The 22,662-nt window shown below is 46.6% G+C and overlaps 1 protein-coding gene across 10 annotated transcripts in view; it reads right to left on the minus strand.

Annotated features, from left to right (window-relative positions):
* Nucleotides 1-12,412: 12,412 nt before the first annotated feature.
* Nucleotides 12,413-22,662, minus strand: part of FAM120B (family with sequence similarity 120 member B) — a 55,242-nt gene continuing 44,992 nt past the window's right edge. For 6 of the 10 annotated variants that reach the window (XM_031456762.2, XM_031456760.2, XM_031456761.2 and 3 more), the window contains 5 exons: nt 21,986-22,192; nt 20,501-20,609; nt 17,237-17,329; nt 14,073-14,124; nt 12,413-13,333 (listed from right to left, as the gene is read on the minus strand). In XM_031456762.2, the coding sequence (XP_031312622.1) occupies nt 14,084-14,124; nt 17,237-17,329; nt 20,501-20,609; nt 21,986-22,192 (450 nt within the window). In that variant the 3' untranslated portion in view covers nt 12,413-13,333; nt 14,073-14,083. Of the gene's footprint in view, nt 13,334-14,072; nt 14,125-17,236; nt 17,432-19,927; nt 20,145-20,500; nt 20,610-20,847; nt 20,895-21,985; nt 22,193-22,662 lie in introns of those variants that run through there. The other 4 variants (XR_010381170.1, XR_010381169.1, XR_004138475.2 and 1 more) reach the window with 4 other exon arrangements.

Genomic DNA, 22,662 nt, shown 5'->3' on the forward strand with positions numbered 1-22,662 from the left:
GCCCCAGCCCAGGGACCAAGGGGTGCGAGGGGCAGGAAGGACCCGTCGCACCACAGCCTCAGGGAGGGCCCTCCCCACCACCACAGGCCTCGCTCCCCACAAGAGGCTGCCCGGCCCTCTGCTGCACACAAAGCCCTCCTCCGGGCACAGGCCATGGCAGCCCACGGAGAGCTGCTGGGGGCTGGGACCGTGACTGTTTTAGAATTCAGTTTCCTTTCGTTTACACAACGTCCTGGACTGAAATCTGTTATTAAGAAAGAGCTAAAAGCATGAGGACTCGAATGCATGTTTGTATGTATTTAAGTAACTTTAGAACAACAACAGGTTGGCACAGGAATCCCTTCTTTCCTTTTGAGGGAGGACACGGGACTAACATTTGAAGATGACGACACCAGGGCCACGAAGGAGGTGACTGACTGGGCAGAGCTGCTGGGAGCCCAGGGGAGTCTCTCCGGACGTCGGCTGCTCTCTGGGAGGCCTGGGCTAGAGCCCCGACCTTTCAACTCTAGAACTTTACTGATGGGTCCAGATGAAAAACAGAAGCAAAGAGGCAGGTTGTGTTTTCTCGTTAGTGACAGACCAAGCGTTTATGTTTGGCATAAACCGCAAACGTGTAGCATGGGCTGTCACACGTAAAAGGAGAGCTGGCCGCCCACCCGGTCGTCGGCTCGGCCACAGGGCCCCAGGGCAGGGCAGCCTCACAGCCGCATGCCTGCAGGCGCTGTTCCTACTTCTCCCACGGGACTCATTCAGTGATGGCACCTGGCTAAACTCCCAGAAGCAAACGGTGACACAAACCAGGCATCTCCACTCACCAGTGGAAGTGCTAACTCATGACCAAATGGCACTTCTGACCAATCTAAACAAAGAATCAAGACTGAAAAGCTGCCACACGGACATACAATGCATGTTACAAGGGCCCCTGCTCCACCACTGGGAGAAAGTAACCTCCTGTGAAGCCTGTCGGTAACTTGAGGACGCATGTGGCTGGGCGGCTGCCTGAGGGTGTCCGCAGAGACGCAGCAGCAGGAGCTGAAACCACACCCTCTGGACAGACGTCGCAGCTGTGGTGCCCAGTGCCCAGGTTCCTGTCTCCTCTTCCACAAGCATCTGGAGGCCTACAGCTTCCTGTGAAGGGTGCCCCCGTTTCTGGGGGGGAGCTGTGGTGATGCTTCCGTGACGGCAGGCGGCTTCCGTGGTGCCCTCGGTTCTGCCCTGTCTTCCCGGCCCCTCTCTCGCTGCTGCCTGCGAGCGCACAGTGCAACAGAGTTTAGAACACGCAGCAAGTCCTTCAGCACTGCCAGGTCGAGCACGGCGGCGTGCGAGCCCAGGCTGAAGCACCGCGTTCAGCTCTTTCCCCACCAGCGCCCCCACCCCAACAAACGGCAGGCGTCAGCTGGACCGCGAGGTGCCAAGCGCGTCTTCTGAGCCCGCCTGCTCTTCCTACTGAGGACAGGTTCTTAAACTGAGGGCCTGGGCGTGTGGAGGGCCTGTTGGGTGCACCTCCCTCCCTGCCATGTGTGTCTGCATGCGTGTGCAGCAGCTGACTGTGGATGGGGAGGAATCCAGGATGAGCTAAAGCCAAGCTGGGTCTACCTGGCCTGACACCACTGACCACATGCTTGTCACATGTGACTCCAGGTGGCCCTCGGTGCTCACCACCACCCTTGTCTTGTGGGGCACTCTTGCCTTGGTGACATTGAAGGTGCTGACCCTTCTTCCAAAATGCTCTTGCTCACAACCCAGGGCTGTCACTGCCTCGCCCCTCCTCGGGTGGCTCTCCATCGGCCTCATCCTTCCCACAGAGCAGTAGGCGCGGGTGCCCCAGGTGTTACTGCTAGTTCTCTACAACCTGCTGCACCGGGTCACTGCTGTGACTCTCCAGCTTCTGTTCCCGGCTCCTGCGTTGTGGATGCATGGGAGCATGTGCTCACCGTGTGTGTGTGCATGTGAGTGCTCACTGTGTGTGTATACACGTGCGTGCTTTGTGTGCGTGTGCTCACCGTGTGCTCAGTGTACATGTGCGTGCATGTGCTGTGTGTGTGTGCTCACCGTGTGTGTGCTGTGTACAGGTGCATGTGCTCTCTGTGCTCATTGCGTGTGCATACCATGTGTACTTGTGCTCACCATGTGTGCACATGTCCACCGTGTGCTCACCATGTATATGTGCATGTGTGCATGCTGTGTGCTCACCGTGCATGTGTGCATGTACTCACCATGTGTGCTCACCATGTGTGCATGTGTGTGTTCTCCATGTGTGCACATGCACACATACACACGCCCTCTTATGTCATCTCGGGGAGGGGAGGTGACGAGACCCCCACGGAGGAAGTCAAGGTGGAGCAATCTGGTGAGCACCCCCCCCAACGGAGCAGGTGGCAGAGCAGAAGCTGAGCGAGGTTGTCCTTCCGGCTCTAATCCCATGTGGGCATCAGCGCCTCCGTCCCACAGACCTGCTCCTGCCGTGCCCCCCAGGTTGTTCTCCTGAGTTTCCAGCTTAATGTACAGAAACCTTCAAACATGTCAGGAACCTGGGGTGATCCCAGGGCACTTCTCCACTGCCTCCCTCACCAGGTTCCAACGGTCACTCAGAGGTTCAGATTTTCTCAACTGCATCATCCCTTCAGTGCCTCCAGGAGAAACCAGAGGTCCGCTTGTCTTAGGAAACTGACTGACCAGTGAATGCGCAAAGGATTCCAGTATCAGTGACTGAGGGGACAGTGGGGAGAGCCCCGCCAGGCACAGACTTGCAGTCACCTTTTTAATGCCTGACTCTTAAACAAGAGCGGGCACTCAACAATTGCCTGGTATTTGAGGGAAAAAATCTGAAACAAACAAACAAGCACACAGAAACAGAAACTTGGGAGAGCAGTCTATAAAGGAAGAAGGAAAAATAAAACTACAGGTATAACCAATCTCCTCAGACGGGAGAGGAAATGTGCAATCACGGCACAGAAAGACAGTTGAGCTCTCGGAATTTAAATCTGCAAAATTAAAGAATTAATAGAAAGGATGGAAGACGGAGTTGAGGAAATTTCCCACAAAGAAGAGTAAAAAGATAAAAGATATAGGAGAGAAAATATAAGACAACCATAGGACCAGACCGCTGTGTCTAAGCTCTGAGACGCACAAATGGCAGGAAGAGGACCATGAAAGGGATCATTTGAGAAAAGTGTCCTGGATCTGAAAGATGTGAACTAGCCTTGTGCTGTCGTGCACATAGCAGGTGGGGCGCGTTGGGATGGGCTGGCCCCCCACCCTCTCTGAGCAGAGGGTGCCCTCAGAAGCCCTTACAGGTGGTCAGGGGAGCGCCGAGCAGGGGCCCAGTGGGACAGCCACACCCAAGGCCTTTCCTTAGAAGCTCACCCTCGCTGACCTCCTCAGAGTGGAGGACACACTTCCCTCACCACAGGCCAGAGACTCAGCCTGGAGAGGTTGTTAAACTAACTAAACAAGGAGGCCTTTAGACTGAGTCTAATGCCTTAGCAGCCTAAGTAAGCAAACCAAAACTATGACCCTGACATGCCTCGGAATTAAGAAATCAAAGCATACAGACGACCCACCACAACAGTCCACTCAGTCTCCTCCTCTCTGGACAGGCCTTCCCTCGGCTCCTCCCGTGAAGCCTCCGACCAGATTCAGGTTTGGTACTGCTCAATTCAAATTGATTTGAAGCAGGTGTGGCCAAACTTAATTTTGACGAAGTCTAATTCTTCTGCTTGTCTTTGCTTTTGTGGGCTGTGCTTTTAGTGTTGTATCTAGGAGGTCACTCCCAAACCCAACACCATGAAGATTCTCCCCCATGTTTTCTTTAAAGAGCTCATGAGTCTATGTCTTTGATCCATTTTGAATTAACTTTTTTATATGGTGTGAGGTGTGGGTTCAGCTTCATTCTTCTGCATGGGGTATCCAGTTTCCCCACAGCATTACTGACTTAGGAATACATTTAAATAAGATGCTTCTGTGAATGGAATTGCTTTCTTGATTTCCTTCTCAGACTGTGCATTGTTGGTGGATAGAAACACAACAGATTTTTGTCTGTTAGTCTTACATCCTACAACTCTGTTGAGTTTATTAGTTCTAGGAGCTTTGGGGTTTTCTATATACAGGACCACGGCATCTGTTGCTAGAGACGGTTTTAAGTCTTCCTTTCTAATTTGGACCCCTTTATGTCTTTTTCTCACGTAACTGCGCTGGCTGGAGCCTCCAGCACAGTGCAGGACAGGGGTGGTGAGAGTGGCATCCTTGTCTGGCTCCGGATTACGGGAGGGCTTTCAATTTGCACCGCTGAGTATGATGTTAGTGGAGTTTTCACAAATAGTCTCCACTGCGTTTAGGAATTTTACTTCTGTTACCGGTTTTGGAGAGTTTTTATCATGAAAGAATCCTGGGTTATGTCCAGTGTCTTTACCACATCAGTTGAGATGATCAAGTGCTTTTTCCTTTTCATTCTATTAATGTGATATATGACATTAATTGGTTTTCTCATGTTGAACCATCCTCTCATTCCTGGAATAGATTCCACTTGGTCATCGTGAAAATCTTTTTTAATATGCTTTTGGATTTAATTTGCTAATATTTTGTTGAGGACTTTCACATCTATATTCATAAGGGATATTGGTTTTTAATTTTCCTTTCCTGTGATGCTTTCATCTGGCTTTAGCATCAGGTAAACTCTAGCCTCACTGAATGAACTAGGAAGTGCTCTCTTCACTGTTTTTGAGTTTGAGAGGGACTGGTATCAATTCTTCCAACGTTTGTAGAATTAAGCAGTGAAACCATCCAGTCCGGAACTTTTCTCCTCTGTGGGATGTTTCTGACTATGACTCAGTCTCTACTTACTTAAAGATCTCTTGAGATTTTCTATTTCATCTTGAATCAGTTTAGGTAATTTATGTGTTTCAAGGAATTTGCCCACTTCTGGGCATATAATTTTTCATAGTATGTTCTTATAATCCTTTTCATCTCTGTATAGTCAGTGGCAGTGTCCTCATTTCATTTCAGATTTTGTTTGTATCTTCTCTCTCTCTCTCTTTTTTTTTTTTTGTCTAGCTAAAGGTGTCTCAATTTTTCTATCTTTTCAAAGAACCAGTTTTAGGTTCCACTGATTTTATCTATTATTTTTCTATTCTCTTCTGTGTATCTCCACTCTCATCTTTACTGTTTTCAAACTTGAGTTAATGTGCTCCTTTTTCTTTCGATGTGTCTTCTTTTACATCTGGGCATCTTTAGCTATACGCTTCCTGCAGAGCACTGCCATCACTGCACCCCTTAGGTTTTGGTATTTTGTGTTTCCATTTTATTTGCCTCTAAGCATTTTCTAATTTTCCTTGTAATTTCTACTATGACCTACTGGTTCATTAGTAGTATGTTGTTTAATTTCCACGTATTTGTGAATTTTCCAGTTTTTCTGCTGTTTTTGATTTCTAACTTCATCCCACTATGATCAGGTAAGACACTTTATATATTTTAAAAACCTGTTGAGACTTGTTTTGTGGCCTAACCTATGACACCAGTGTGTGTTTGAGAACATGAGTGCTGTCGGGTGGACGCTCTGTACACGCCTGTTCCCCCCAGCTGGCTTCTCGTGCAGCCCTGTCCTGCCCCTCCCTTCTCACCTCCATTTGGCCGTTCTGTTCATTATTCAGAGTGGGGCACTGAAGTCCACAGCCGTTCCTTTTGAACTATTTCTCCCTTCAGTTCTGTCAGTTTTTGTCTCATGTATTTCAAGGGTCTGCTGCTTGGTGAGCAAGTGTTTGTCATATACATCTTCTCGCTGCATGGAGACTTTTATTAATACAGAATGTCTTCTTTGTCTCTTGTAAACCATATTGACATAGTTTATTTTGTCTGATATTCAAAAAGCCATCTCAGCTCTCCTTTGTTACTATATGAACGGAGTATCTTTCCCCATCTTTTCCCTTTCAACAGTTTGTGTCTTTGGATTTAAAGTGAATTTCTCAAAGAGAGCATACATTGTTTTTTAAATCTGTTCTGCCAATCTCTATCTTTTAATTGGAGAGCTTAATCCATTTATATTTAATTACTGATAGGAGGGACTTGTAATGTTTTGCTCTTTGTTTTCCATATGCTGTATAGCTTTTGGCCCTTCACTTCCTTCATTACTGCCTTCTTTTGTGTTTAGCTGATTTTTCGCAGTGACGTTTTGATTCTCATTTCCTTGTGTATATCGTCTATCAGTACTACCTTTGTGGTTACCACAGGGGTTACATCCTAAGGTTAGAATATTCTAAATAGAACTTATACCAATATAACTTCAGTAGCATGTAAAACCCTGTGTGTGTGGTGAGAACACTTAAGACCTATTATTCTCTTAGCAAATTTCAAGTGTACATTATTATCAATATGGTCACCATGCTGTACATTTTATCTCTGGAACTTAGTCATCTTATAACTGGAAGTATATATATTTTGACCTACATTCCCTATTTACCCAACCCTCCAGCCCCTGGCAACCACCATACTACTCTCAAAGTCCAACATTTAGATTCCACATATATCTGATATCATGCAATATTTGTCTTTTTGTGTCTGGCTTGTCTCACTTAGAATAATGTCCTACAAGTTCATCCACATTGCCACAAATGACATTATGTCCTTTTTTCTGGCTGGGTAATACTCCTTTGGCATATATACACTACAACTTCTTTACTTACTCATCTGTCGATGGACATTTAGGTTATTTCCATGTCTTGGCTCTTGTAAATAGTGCTATGAACACTGGGGTGCAGATATCTCTTTGAGATACTGATTTCATTTCCTTTGAATATATATAAACCTAGAATTGAGACTGCTGGATCATATGGTAGTTTTAATTTTTTGAGGATCCTCCATACTGTTTTCCACAGGGCTGCACCAATTTACATTTCCACCAGCAGTGCACGAGGGTTCCCTTTTCTCCACATCCTCAGCAACACCTATTATCTCTTGTCTTTTTGATGACAGCCATCCTGACAGGTGTGAGGTGACATCTTACTGTGGTTTTGGTTTGCGTTTTCTTAATGATTAGTGATGCTGAGCATCTTTTCTTTTTCTTTCTTTTTTTTTTTTTTTAACATTTTTTATTGATTTATAATCATTTTACAATGTTGTGTCAAATTCCAGTGTTCAGCACAATTTTTCAGTCATTCATGGACATATACACACTCATTGTCACATTTTTTTCTCTGTGAGTTATCATAACATTTTGTGTATATTTCCCTGTGCTATACAGTGTAACCTTGTTTATCTATTCTACAATTTTGAAATCCCAGTCTATCCCTTCCCACCCTCCACCCCCCTGGTAACCACAAGTCTGTATTCTCTGTTTGTGAGTCTATTTTTGTCCTGTATTTACACTTTGTTTTTGTTTGTTTGTTTGTTTTTGTTTTGGTTTTTTAGATTCCACATATGAGCGATCTCATATGGTATTTTTCTTTCTCTTTCTGGCTTCACTTAGAATGACATTCTCCAGGAGCATCCATGTTGCTGCAAATGGCATTATGTTGTCGGTTTTTATGGCTGAGTAGTATTCCATTGTATAAATATACCACATCTTCTTTATCCAGTCACCTGTTGATGGACATTTAGGCTGTTTCCATGTCTTGGCTATTGTAAGTAGTGCTGCTATGAACATTGGGGTGCAGGTGTCATCCTGAAGTAGGGTTCCTTCTGGATACAGCCCAGGAGCGGGATTCCTGGGTCATACGGTAAATCTGTTCCTAGTCTTTTGAGGAATCTCCACACTGTTTTCCATAGTGGCTGCACCAAACTGCATCCCCACCAGCAATGTAGGAGGGTTCCCCTTTCCCCACAGCCTCTCCAGCATTTGTCATTTGTGGATTTTTGAATGACGGCCATTCTGACTGGTGTGAGGTGATACCTCATTGTAGTTTTGATTTGCATTTCTCTGATAATTAGGGATATTGAGCATTTTTTCATGTGCCTATCGATCATTTGTATGTCTTCCTTGGAGAATTGCTTGTTTAGGTCTTCTGCCCATTTTTGGATTGGGTTGTTTATTTTTTTCTTATTGAGTCGTATGAGCTGCTTACATATTCTGGAGATCAAGCCTTTGTCGGTTTCACTTGCAAAAATTTTCTCCCATTCTGTAGGTTTTCTTCTTGTTTTACTTCTGGTTTCCTTTGCTGTGCAGAAGCTTGTAAGTTTCATTAGGTCCCATTTGTTTATTCTTGCTTTTATTTCTTCTAGGAGAAAATTTTTGAAGTGTATGTCAGATAATGTTTTGCCTATGTTTTCCTCTAGGAGGTTTATTGTATCTTGTCTTATGTTTAAGTCTTTAATCCATTTTGAGTTGATTTTTGTATGTGGTGTAAGGGAGTGTTCTAGCTTCATTGTTTTACATGCTGCTGTCCAGTATTCCCAGCACCATTTGCTGAAGAGACTGTCTTTATTCCAATGTATATTCTTGCCTCCTTTGTCAAAGATGAGTTGACCAAAAGTTTGTGGGTTCATTTCTGGGCTCTCTATTCTGTTCCATTGGTCTATATGTCTGTTTTGGTACCAATACCATGCTGTCTTGATGACTGTAGCTCTATAGTATTGTCTGAAGTCTGGGAGAGTAATTCCTCCAGCCTCTTTCCTTCTCTTCAGTAATGCTTTGGCAATTCTAGGTCTTTGATGGTTCCATATGAATTTTATTATGATGTGTTCTAGTTCTGTGAAATATGTCCTGGGTAATTGGATAGGGATTGCATTAAATCTGTAGATTGCCTTGGGCAGTGTGACCATTTTAACAATATTGATTCTTCCAATCCAAGAGCATGGAATATCTTTCCATTTTTTAAAGTCTTCTTTAATTTCCTTCATCAATGGTTTATAGTTTTCTGTGTATAATTCTTTCACCTCCTTGGTTAGATTTATTCCCAGATATTTTATTACTTTGGGTGCTATTTTAAAGGGGATTGTTTCTTTACTTTCTTTTTCTGTTGATTTATCGTTAGTGTAAAGAAATGCAACTGATTTTTGAACGTTAATTTTGTAACCTGCTACCTTGCTGAATTCTTCAATCAGCTCTAGTAGCTTTTGTGTGGACCTTTTAGGGTTTTCTATATATAGTAACATGTCATCAGCATATAATGACACTTTTACCTCTTCTTTTCCAATTTGGATCCCTTTTATTTCTTTCTCTTGCCTGACTGCTGTGGCTAGGACTTCCAGGACTATGTTGAATAGGAGTGGTGATAGTGGGCATCCTTGTCTTGTCCCAGATTTTAGTGGGAAGCTTTTGAGTTTTTCACCGCTGAGCATCTTTTCATGTGTCTACTGGCCATTCATCTTCTTTGGAGAATGTCTATTCAGTTCCTTTGTCCATTTTTCACTGGGGTTATTTGTTTTGCTACTTAGTTTTAAGAGCTCCTGATATATTTTAGATGTTAACCCCTTATCGTATACGGTTTGCATATATCTTCTCCCATTCTGTAGGTTACCTTTTTTCCCCCATTATTTCCTCTGCTGTGAGGAAGGTTTTTAGTTTAATGTATTGCCACTTATTTTTACTTCAGCTTCCCATGCTTTGGCATCATATCCAAACAAAAATCACTGCCAAGATGAATGTCAGGGAGGTTATTCTCTATATTTTCTTCAAGGAGTTTTTCAATTTTATGTCTTATATTTACATCTTTAACCCATTTGGGGTTGATTTTTGTCTGTGGTATAAAGGTCCAATTTCATTACTTTGTATGTGGATATCTAGTCTTCCCAAAATCATTTATTGAAAAGACCATCCTTCCCCTCTGTGTATCCCCAGAGCCCTTGCTGAAGATCAGCAGCCCACATATACATGACGGTTTATTTCTGGGCTCTCTATTCTGTTCTACTGATCTATGTGTCTGCTTTTATGCCAACACTGTATTGTTTTGGTTACTTTAGCTTTGTAAGGTAGTTTGAAACCAGGAGATGTGATCCTCCAAGCTTTATTCTTCTTTCTCAAGATTGTTTTGACTATCTGAGGTATTTTGAGGTTCCACAAATTTTAAGATTGTTTATGTCTATAAAAATGCCATTGGAATTCTGACAGGGATTGTATTAAATCTGTAAATCACTTTGGGTAGAATGGACATTTTAACAATATTCTTCTTTCAACCCATGAACACATGATACCTTTCCATTTATTTGTGTCTTCTTCAATTTCACCTATCAGTGTTTTATAAGTTTTTGGTATACAGATGTCCCACTTCTTTGATTAACTTTATTTCTAAGTATTTTATTCTTTTTGGTGATATTATAAATAGGATTGTTTTCTTGATTTCTTTTTTGGATACTCTTATAAGTGTTTAGAAACGCAACTGATTTTTGTTTTAATTTTGTATCCTACAGCTTTACTAAATTCATTTATTAGTTCTAACGTTTATTAGTTTCTTGGTGGAGTCTTTAGGATTTTCTATACATGAGATCAGGTCACCTGCAAACAGGTATTACCTTTTCTTTTCCAATGTGGATGCCTCTTATTCTTGCCTAACTGCTCTGGCTAGAATTTCCAGTGCTATGCTGCAAAGAAGTAGTGAGAGTGGGCACCCTCATCTTGTTCCTGGCCTTAGAGGGAAAGCTTTCAACATTTCATTGTTATGTATGATACTAGCTGCGGGCCTGCCATATGTGGCCTTCATTATGTTGAGGTATGTTCCTCCTACGTTTAATTTTTTGAAAGTTTTTATCATGAAAGGATATTAAAAGATACATATATAAGTAGATATAAACACAAATGTGTAAATGTAAATGTATAAAGAAAACACTAATAGAAATAAAGGGAGAAAGAGACAGCAACAGGAAAGTAGAAGGGGGGGCGTCAGCAAAGAAACGCCGAACTCGAACTACACTTTACACCAGGTGGACCCGCAGCGCATTCCATCCGACAAGAGCACAATACACAGAATACTCTCCAGGATGGAGCACATGTTAGGCGACAAAAGAAGTGTTAAAAACTTAAGACAACTAAAGTTGCATCAAGCATATTTTCTGATCACAGTGATATGAAACTAGAAATCAGTAAGAGAAGGAAACTTGGAAAAGTCACAAATCTGTGGAAATTAACACACTTTTGAACAACCAATGCGTCAAGGAAGAAACCAAAAAGAAAATCAAAAAGCATCTTCAGGCAAACAAAAATGGAAATGGCAATTTACAACATACAAAAACGTATGGTATGGGATGCAACAAAAGCCGTTCTAAGAGAAAAGTTTATAGAAAAATAGAAAGATCTCAAATAAACCACCTAACTTTACATTTCAAGGAACTAGGAAAAGAATATACTAAGCCTAAAGATAGCAGAAGGAAGTAATAAAAGATTAGAGCAGAAATAAATGAACTAGAGACGAGAAATTCAATTTAAAAAAGAGCAATGAAACTTTTTTTTTAAAAAGATAAACAAAACTGACAACCCTTTAGGTAGACCAACCAAAAGAGAAATGGCTCAGAAAAAATTACAGAGAAGAATGAGATATAACTGATACTACAGAAATAAAAGGGGTTGTAAGTGACTACAGTGAATAATTATACAATTAGATAACCCAGGTAAAATGGGTATATTCCTGGGAACTTAAAATTTACCAAGGCTAAATCATGATGAAACAGAAAATCTGAACAAACCAATCAATGAGAAAGGAGATTGAGTCAGTAATCAAAAACCTCCCAACAAAAGCTCTTGCACGGGTGAATTCTACTAAACGTTTAGAGAAGAATTAGTGCCAATCTTTCTCAAACTCTTCCAAAACATGGAAGGAAAAGGAACACTTCCAAATGCACTTACAAGGCCAGCATTACCCTGGTCCCAAAACCAGACAAGGACATCACAAGAAAAAGAAAATTACAGGCCAATATCCTTAACGAACATAGATGCAAAAATCCTGAACAAAATATGAGCAAGCCAAATTCAACAATACATTAAAAAAATCACACACCATGATCAGTTGGGATTTACTCCAGGGATGCAAGGACAGTTCAACATCCTGAAATCAGTCAGTGTGATGCAGCACGTTAACAAAATAAAGAATAAAAATCGTACGGTCATCTCAATAGATGCAGAAAAATCATCAGACAAAATTCAAAATTCTTTTTCTTCAGAAAGATCCCAATATGTTGGATGATGAAATGTCTTCCAAACAATGAAAGAAATGTGAAATTATATTTAGTTATGAGTAATAAACATACCGTTTATTTTCATTTCTAAACTAATATGTGGAAATTTCATCAGAAGACTTGGTTGCAAAGGTAATTTACAGAACATCAGAATTACAAAAAAATCACTGCATTGGTTTTTCACATATAATACAGATTATACCACTCGATGGCTTACTTAAGTTTGCTAACTGGTGACAAATATTTTACTGACAAGTTAGAATTTACATATTATGAAGAGGGAAAACAATATTCATTGACGTCTACTCTTTCAGTCTTTAAGGCATGAGAAATTTATTTCAAAGTTATACAAATAAACAGCAAAGAAATGAAACTTCAAGAAGCAGTAGTAGTCTCAAGCTGGCAAAAATGACAGGAATAGAATGTTAAAATTTAGATAGGAAACACTCATATAAGTGGAATGAAAAAAATCTATTTCCAAAGCTGGGAAACAAGGGTGTAGGTCCTACAGGCTGCGTGGAAAGTAACTAGATACACAATGTCCTTCAGGAGGAGCTGCAGAGAGTAGCGAGGATACTTCAAATGTAAGAGCCACAAGTTTATTAAAGTATTAGGAGACTGTATCCCTGTTTTGGTAAATACTAGATGGGGTTTTAAAACATGACAAAGCCAGGAGCCACCAGCTGTCAGTCAGGGTACCGCACTATGTGGAGAGACAAACTGGGCTGCATACGCTCAGGGCTTACCCTGTTTTTAAGGACATGAACTGGAAGGACTCGTCCTGTGAACACCAGTGAGCATTTCTGAGTGCTGGGCTATCCTTAGTCATGGAGTGTGGCCCCGCAGGGGACCTGCTAGTCACACCAGCTCTCCAGGCCTGAAGGAGGCAGCTGGGAATGGAGGGCCAGTCTTCCAAACTTAACCTAGATTTTCTTCCACTACCAACACCCTGGAGGTTGAGCTCAGAGCAATTTGGGGCTTAAAACTCAATTCTTGGGTTATCTGCAAATTCTTCTATGAAAGGGGTTGCTCTGAACTTGGATTCACTTAAAGTATTTTTCAACAGCAAGAGCCCCTCCATGCTCACACACAAAGAGCAGCGAGTGCCCGTCCGTCAGTGGCACAGTACGTGGGGCGTCCCGACTCAGCCACTGCCATCTCTCCACACGTCCTGTGGGTGTCCTGTCAGGTGCCTGGGGTCTTCGCACGCACTGCTGTGACCAAGTCTAAGCTGAGCCTGCAAACACAGGATGAAAAGGACGACACAGCAGAAACAGAACCGTGAGCCGCACACTGCCACGGTCCCATGCTGAGCTACCTCTCCCAGCAGGAAGGTGAGGAGAAAGTCGTCATCTCTTTCTCGACACATAGACTTCTGAGGACCAGGAAGACACACTGTTGGCAACTTTGCTTTTGGTTAGATCTGATATTAGAAAACAATCTTAGGAACATGATGTAGCCATTAGATACCATGTCTTGAAAGACTAGATGATCTGGGAAACATCCTCACAATATAGCGTTAAAGTTAAAAAAACAGGGTACAGTAAGATTCCAACTCATTAACAAAAACCAACCATGCCTGTGTCCACAGGTGAAGAGACAGGTATGAGGGTGTTCACAATGACTGTCTGGAGCCATGGAATCAGGCACAACTGCTGAAAATAAGCTAACAAAAGCTTTTTTATGTGACGAGGGAAGCGACTGAAAAGGGCGTTTTCCTTTTCATGTGATGCTGGGTCTGGAATCTCAGAGAAGACAGGCAGGTTCTGAGTACTCCCCCTGAAGGAGGTGCTGGGCGTGAAAGCTGGACTCTGCACCTTTTCTGGAGGAAGCAAGCTCATGAAAACTGTTAACTTACTCAATGTTGGGAACATTTCACGTTTGAATTCTTTTAGTGCTTGGCACTTGATATGAATGCAGACATTTTACCACCATCTTTAATAAAACCGATCTGAAGATGTAAGTGGTGAACTCACCCAGAAGATGACTAGTATCTTCTCCACTGGTCAGGCTCATGCTGTCTACTTCCTGTACCAGACAGACATGAAAACAGAAACTAAGTCTCTATAAAGTTCAAACAGAAGGAAACGGCACACTTCTACACGTGCGCAAGAACAACATCTGAACAAGAAAACAAATGCATGTGTGTATATGCGTGACTGGAACGCTGTGCTGTACACCAGAAACCGACACACTGTAACTGAATTCAATTAGAAAAAGATAACAGAACATAGTATTACGAGGGTGGTAGATAAGTAATAATGCAGCTGTATTAAATTATTAAAAGTAATAAAAACAAATTCTGAAAAGCATTAAAAAAAAAAACAAAAAAGAACAACATCTGAGCTGTATGTGGGGCCAGAACTCTTCCTCTTTTCGGTTGTGGCCACCTGGCATTACAGGGCTATCTCATGACTTCCCTCAGAGTACGATGTGCTCACTGAGCAGACAGGCAGCACTACCAGTGCAAGGGGCTGTCAAAGCCGCTCCTCGGACTCCAGCCCCGACCACCAGCACTGAATATCAACGGTCAGCCCTGCCACTGGCGTCTGGAAGTGGGCCCTCAGGTGCACATGGCCCACCAGGGACATTCTGCCAAGGATGGAAAACACGGCGTGTGGCTCTCTCCAGAACTGAGCCCGAGGGCAGCCGCCCACTTTCTGCCTCCCGCTGGGTGGGAGTGACAGGCAGAGAGTCAGGAGAGAGCCGTCCCACAAGTAACACAGGTGGTGATGGCTTTTCACGTTGAAGGTCCAACACCTCCTACAAAGGGGTGATGCGGCCTGCCCTCACACCCCTGGGACGGGGGGGGGGGGGGGGATGACAGGCAGGTCACAGCGGTGGCCCTGCCTTGTTATCACAGATGATCAGAGGTAGCTTTACAACAGCCCAGGCCTCCGACAGAATTACCAGAGAAGTGAAACCTGAAGAAATCACAGGCAAATTTGTAGCTACTGACTGTGGAATGTCACACGTCATTTCTCACCAACTGCAGGGAGAGGTTAAATGTCCTCACTTTAGCTGCTGGCCAGCATTTTAAAAGCTCCGGAAGCCTTGAAGTCTTCCTCCTCACCCCCTACCCCCGGTGAGTGGAGGTTCACACCCTGCTGGTCAGGGGCTCCACCCCAGTTCCCCCTACCCAAGTGGAGCAGGCTCCCCCCACCGCCTCTCACCAGCCCAGGGTGGCCCTGGGAATCCTCCCAATGTTTTGGCAGCAACTCTCATTCTGAGGCATTTTTAGTTTTTCACTAACACGAAGAATTCTGCCTATTAACTCTGTCCTGGAAATAGTGACAACTTGCTACTTGGACTCCTTCAATATCTCCAAAAAATACTAAAACGAGTTCAGAAGTAGACAAAACCCAGCAAAAAAATGTTCTGGCCAACTAAAGATGACATAATTCACAGCAGGAAACAGAAAGTGGATTTCCTGACCTGAAAACGTATGTCCCGACCCAACAACACATTTTACGTGCATATGCGTGTAGGAAACACACACTTCTCATGGGAACACCTGCAACTACACAGGTGGGCGCTGCAGCAGCCCTCCTCCCCGATGTGGGCAGTGCGCAGCGCAGCCTGGTTGCTCAGTGTCCAGCACAGCAGTACCCCTCACCTGCCCCTGCCCAGACTGCACGCTCTTGGCCGCGCAGAGACCGCACATCGCTGGGCACCTCTGACGCGTGGTGAATCCACATCAGTCTATCATTTTCTGGGTGCCCTGTCTGTGGTTTAGTCCTATAAGCTGCAGTCGTTTCTAAACTTAAATTTATCTCAAATACACTTGAAACAATGGAAAAGAGGCACTTTTCCTGCTCTGGGCTACGCTGCACATGTAACTACTCAGATGACTTTGCTGGCAGTGGAGTGGGAGTAGCCCTGGGCGTGCTCTGGACCAGAGAGTCAGAGAGCAGAATGTTAGTTTTATCTGGAAGCTTCAGATACAGTGTGATCTGGGAGGGGAGGTACCCGCAGAGTAGAGCTGCTTCAAAAGAACACTGGAAGCAACTGTGAACTAAGTGTGGCAGCTCCCCCCCACCCGCCCTGGGGACGAGCATTTCAAGAACAGTCATCATAAACTTTGGCCTCACAGAACCGTACGGCACCCTCCCGACATCTGCTACGTGTGCAGATCCCACCAAGAACAAGAGAAAATACTCAGACCCCCACCAGGCGAGCAGTCCCCACACAGCCCGACTCGAGCACCATGCAGCAACCTGACGCAGGGCAGCCGCAGTGCCACTCACAGAAACACCATCCGATTAAAGCAAAGCGTCTGCGTAGGGCAATCTGTGAGATCTCTGTGCGTTCCAGAGGTTGCCAAAGTAGAAGAAAAACTAAATTAAAGGCATGTTTGCTTTTGGAAGGATAAAATCATAAATCTTAGGTAATTTAAAAGCTTATACAGTCTGAGGGGAGGGTAGAGCTCAGTGATAGAGCACATGCTTAGCATGCACGAGGTCCTGGGTTCAATCCCCAGTTACCTCCCTTAAAAAAATAAATAAACTTAATTACCTCCCCCTTAAAAAAAAAAAGGAAAAAAAAAAAGCAATATAATTAAAAAATAAATAATAAAAAAAATAAAAGCTTATACAGTCTGGCTCTCAGAACTGTGAGAAATTTGAACTTAAATACCAATGTGACTTTTCCTGTGTATTTAAAATGTAAATCACTACACACAAAATTCAGCTTTGTGTGTTAAAACCAGGTATCTGCATTACACATGTAAGAAGTAAAGGATTCATCTGATTTCCCAGATCACACTGCAAGGCTCTTAGGTATGTGAGCCAAGTCACAGAAACTATGACAATGCTCCCGCTGGTGGGACACCACTTTACTGGGACGACGCATGTGTAGGCAGCCTCTACAAGTATTCCTTTGAGAAAATTGTAAGAAACTGGGTCTTGGATAGATGAACAGACTGAGAGGAACGAACCGAGCGCAAGGAGCAGAGGTGGACTAGCACCAAGCAGGCAGAGCAGTGACCTGTACCAGTGCATTTATCTGTTCGTTTACATGTAAACACACAACCTGTTTCCAAAACAGACACAGAGCAGTCAGTCTCCAGCAAAGTGTAGCACTCAACCACCCTCCCACCCCACCCCCCACCGTGGGCGGTGCCACCCTGCTGACCTCTTACCTGGCCCCTGGTCTCTCCAGTGCTGTCCTTGGCCAGACCGGCTGTGCCCGGAGCTCGTCCTGTGGGAGCTGGAGCCCTGCCGTCCCCACCGCCCTGTGGGGACATGTGATGTGCACATTAGATGCCTAACCCCGCGTTACGTCTGAGAGTGGAGCAATGCGGTCCTGGCCCGGCAGCTATCAAACTTCTGGTGTCCTTAAAAATCACAAGAAAAGCCCGTGAAAAACGCAGATTCCTGGGTCACCACGCCAGGGCCAGGTTGGGTCAGGAGAGGGTGCTGGTGATGGGCAGGCACTCTGTCACATCCCCCGCAGTGGGACAAGCAGCTGTCTCTGCCTCCCAGGCGAACGGCGGCCTGGGTGTGGGGCACACACAGCTGGAGGTCAGGACACCAGCATCCGGGGCTCTGGGACCCGGCCAGCCTGGCCACGCTGTCCTTGAACTGAACACAGAACTGTCTCAACCTAAATCTCCTCTCCGAAACTCCTAAACCCTGATATCTTCTGTTTGTCTCTATTAAAGTTCAGCACAAGCAAGTCTACGTACGTATCTAAATGTGATTTTAAAAAACATCCTGGTATTTCATGCTGCTCCATAAAGAATGACAGCCAAGGCCACCAGGCCGCAGGGGGGAACCAGCGCTCTGCAGCCACGGGAAGCAGCTGCCCACGATCCGGCCCCATGGCCCCTGCCCTCAGCGCACACTCTGCTGGCTGTGGGAGGGGGGCTGCTTAACGTGCCTGGGACGAGTTCCGGGAGCGGGGGCAGCGCGGCTGGGACCCCCAGTGGCTCCCTCACCGTCACCTGGGCTGCGAGGCCTGCAAGCTGCCGCTGGGGCTCCAGGCCTCCCCGTACTGTCTGCAGACGCTTCCCTAAAAGCATATTTTGGGTCATGTCACTTCAGACATCTGCAAAAGCTCCCCAATCTGCTGCGGCTAAAAAAGTGAAGACTCACAAGCCTCCACCGTCTCACCCCTACCTGCCTCCCAGCCTCTTCTCCTGCTCCCTCCAGACCCCCTGTATCCAACCACCAGCTGTCTTCCAGAAACACCACTTCCCTGCTGCAGCTTCAGCCCTTTCCTTCCTCACCACTGCAAACCCAAATTCTCCAAGTGCTCAAAGCCTCAGGAGAACCAAACTTCCATGATCTGCCTGCCAGGACAGCGCCCACATCTCTGCCCCTCAGCGCCGGCTTGCAGGGCCGCCTGGTCACCCCCAGGACTCCGAGTCCACACAGGCGCAGGGAACTCAGACCCGGGGTGGGTGGCCAAGTCTCGGAGGTGCCCCCAGCACCTGTGCGCAGCACCCCACCGGCTCAGACCTCAGCTGTTCTGAGCTGCTGCAGTTCACAGCGGTCGGCTCGGTGCTGGGGACACACCCACGTGGACAGGAGAGGCCAGGTATGGACCCCAGCCACACCCCACAGCCCTGCCCAGCTCAGAGATGTGGGGAAGGTGCAGCCACAGGACACGGGGCTGGGGTTCGAGGCTGAGGACTGCCACCGAGAACCTGCCGGGGGTGGGGCCCAGGGGAGGGGACCACGGACCCTCAAGCTGTATCTGCCAAGGAAATGGGGGCTCTGAGGACAAAATAAGGGCAGTCCCCAGATCAAGCACACTGACTCGTCACATCTGCTGAAGCAGCTTCCCGTAACCCGGCCTGCACATGCCTGCACACAACTGCACGCACCCTTCATCAGAAAGGGCCACACGGCTTCCCGTCGCCACTGGGAGCAGCAGGACGGCGGCGCCGCACTGCCGCGCGGCAGCTGGGAACTGCAGGCTCTCTTAGGGCTTTCCACAAAACTCACACACACAGTCCTCTTAAGCCCAAGTGCCTGCTGAGAAATGCAGAAAGAGGCTCAGGCATTCAAATCCCAGCTACCACTGCAGCTTAAAATAGCCTGCACGCTGCCGTCTGCCTGCTTCCAGCCGGCCGGCTGGCCACTGCTCTGCTGGCAGCCTCGTTAGTGACAGGGACCCTGGGGCATGGCGCTCACAGGGCAAATGGCCTGCCTGACAAGCCACCAACAGATTCCGGAACCACCCATTTCACCTGTAAGGAACAGACTTTTGCTCTGGGGTCTCAAATGCTGTCGTTTCCAGGTGGTGGAAGGAAGCAGAGGATGGAGAAAGGGCCAGGTCCAGGAAGGAGCCTGTCGCTCTGAGGAGCAGGGAGGAGGCCGAACTCTCTCTACTCAGACCCACACACGGCACTGACTGGCAGGGGCTGCACATGACCCCAGTGCCTGACAGACCTCATGACATAAAGCTCCTCGGAATGAACCACGCGGGGCTGGTGCCCAGCAGAGCTCCTGGGGTGCGGACTTGGGGTGATTCTCTCATCCTATCAACTAAAAAGTGGGGCTGCTACAGCTGCAGGTATAGACCCTAAAGAATGAGGACACGAAAAAACAATCAAAATGAACTTATTAACAAAATAAGCTGTTCAACAAGATGTCCAACTGAAAACCAAAGAGCACCCAAATGCTGTTTCATCCATCAAAGCAGTTTAAAAACAAACTTAAACACTGTCAAGGATGGCATGACACAGAAACTAAATCCTGCTGGTGAAGGTATGAAGTGACCACCTGTTCTTAGAAAACAAGTTGCAACATTTATCTAAAATCCAATTAGGTTTCGATCCGCAATTCTGTAAATGAGGAGGCTCAATTCTAAGGAAACAACGCACAGAGACGCATCACGTGTGAAGAGGAGAGCCGGAGCCTGAGGCCGGGCCACGAGGCAAGCGCAGAGCGGCAGAGCGGCAGAGCCGGGGGCTCCGCGTGTGGCCAGTTATGCTGGGTCCGCGGCCTCAGCCGAGGAGAACGCAGACACGGCGCAGGGCGTGATCACAACGGGACAAGCGCACAGACGTCCACGCAAAACGTGTTATCTGTCACTGCTACCTGCAGGGCACAGAATTAACGGTTATTTATGTTTCCTTTCTAATTATTTCCTTTATATTCCAAGTTTCTCTCGTACACTTTTACTGTAAGAACAAATAAACCCAAAACTTTGTCAAGTAAAGGGCCATCACGAGGGGCGTGTGCACCTCCGGGACTCCTGGAGAGGTCACGCCCCCAGAGTAGAGTTCTTAACTCTTAACAGATGAGCCCTCTGAAAACTGTCTCCTAACAGGACCAGAATTTAAACTGCTGGGTAGCAGGCTAAAATCGTAATTTTGTTTCTTCTTCCCAATTCAGCCTCTTCTTGGCGTTCTTTGCCGAGAAGCTGCATGGGGCCGGGATGGGGGGGCGCCCACCTGAGTGGTGTGCACGCCAGTGCCGCCTGCTGACGACCGGTCTGTCCTCCTTCACGCAGGCCTTGCACACGATCGACTTCAGGGTGTGGAACGTGGTGAGCCGGGACCTCTGCGAACAGACCAGATGGCCAGAGGGTGTCAGACACGCTGGCAGTTGGGAGATGCAGCCACACACGTGATCGCGGCCCAGCCTAACTCGAGGTCCTCGAGGACCGTTGCTCTTCTGCGTGCCCGGCTGAGGGCCAGGAGCACTGACACCCCCTCTGTCCTCTGCAGGTGAGACAGCCACTTCCAAAGGGGCCTTTGGGCTCTGTCACGACATCCACGCCCCCACCGCATGGCCTTACCTGAAGCTTCTCTGCCTGTGATGCGTGACCACTTCGGCTCTTCTCAGCTGTGAGACGTGACGCGGAAACAGCAGTGTCACAGACAACGAGACCCACCCTCCCTCTCAGCTCCGTTTTTACCACTGAAAACTCCACCCTGTCGCCCCACCTTGTCCTAACCAGTAAGTGTGACCCTGCGATCACCTGTACTTGGTCAAGACACGGTGGGTGGTCGTGACTGGTGATGGACAGGCTGTGGCCTGCCGTGACCTTCCTCAGTTCTACGGTAACAAGCCACACCTGCAGGACCGTTTCCTCACTATGACTGTGGCTGCTGCTAAATTCTGAATACTCAGATTCCTGTGGCACCTGGGACTGTGTGTGTGTGTGTGTGTGTGTGTGTGTGTGTGTGTGTGTGTGTGCGCGTGTGCGTGTGCAGCACCAGCAACACACGGCAGATGTGTTCTATCTGACGTGACGGCATGGATGCTGCACCCTCACAGACCAGCCAGCCTCACTGACACAGGGTCCTGTGGGTATTAACACACATTCCAAATGAGCTTGGCCGTAGCTTGACTTGGAAATCTTCCAGGAGTCATGTAGCAACTGTACTTACAACGCCAGAGCAGCAGCCAATGACCCTAACTAAAGTGTAAGCCTTCAGGGAGTATTTTCACATAATAAATCACCACCACTCCTATCGGATTAGTCTGACGTCTGCAGAGGCACCTCTGCAGGTAGTGTTCACTCTTAATTCAAAAAGGGTAAAAGCAGCAAAAGCACTTGAAAACGAAAAACGTGTTAGAAGGGGTGGGATGCCTTCACCCCTCAGCACAAGTTTCAGCAGAAGCTTCGGCCACGTGGACCCTGAGGCCCAAGGCAACGGTGGCATGTTTCTGGCTTCCCAGGAGAGCACACCCCACAACTGGGAAGGCTGCCGGAGTCTGACTGTTTTCTGTGTCAACCTCAGAGCCTGGGATGTGCGGCCCCTCAGAGGGGATTCTGCTGTTTGTTCCTGAAGGAAAGTCACCGGGGAGACAGACAGCACTGCGGGCCCTACTGACCTCCCGCCAGGGACTCTTGAGATTTCATGACGCATCTGAGCAATTGACTTCAAACCTACCAGTTACTTCTCAATGGGAGAAAGCCGTGAACTCACGTTTTGTTCTACGAGAACCGCCACAGCATGCCCTTTCTCAGACTGGAGGTACTTCTGATGAAAAAGCTTCCCATCAAACAGGTTCCAGGGCATGAAGTCGGCTGCTGTCCAGGGGAAGCCGCAGGCGCTGTTGACCAGCACCAGGGTGGTGAGGCCACGGACCAGCAGGGAGCCCAGCTGCACAGCCCTGGGGTCAACGTGGTCCAGCTGTGGAGATCAGACACAGAAGGTGTGAGGCGGTGTTGTGCGCATGGGGCGCCGGATGGACACGGGGCACAACTGCCCTCGAGGTGGGGCCTGCTCTGTACAGACGCCCTCAGAGCTGCAAAGGCCAACGACCTGACCTGACCCACCAGGAAGGTGACGGGGCTGCAGCCTTGGGCCAGCCGTCCTCTGAGAAACTTCTTTTAACAGCAAAGGCAAACGAAGAGAAGCCAAGACAGGGCCATTTTAGATACGACCGAGTCACTGTATGTTTTAAAATCACACTCAGTTCTAATTGTGAGCATTAATTATTAGAAATATCATTTTACCTGCATGTCTATAGTTCAAAAATAAAATGGCTTATTATCTCATAGGGTTGATGGGCTGATACTTCTCACAAGTTACGAAGGTCACTCCCACACAAAACCGTTGTTTTTGCTGTCTAACATCCCTCCTGGCCTTGGACGCAGAGG

Source organism: Camelus dromedarius, chromosome 6, assembly GCF_036321535.1.
Source record: "Camelus dromedarius isolate mCamDro1 chromosome 6, mCamDro1.pat, whole genome shotgun sequence".
In the NCBI taxonomy this organism is placed as follows: domain Eukaryota; kingdom Metazoa; phylum Chordata; class Mammalia; order Artiodactyla; family Camelidae; genus Camelus; species Camelus dromedarius.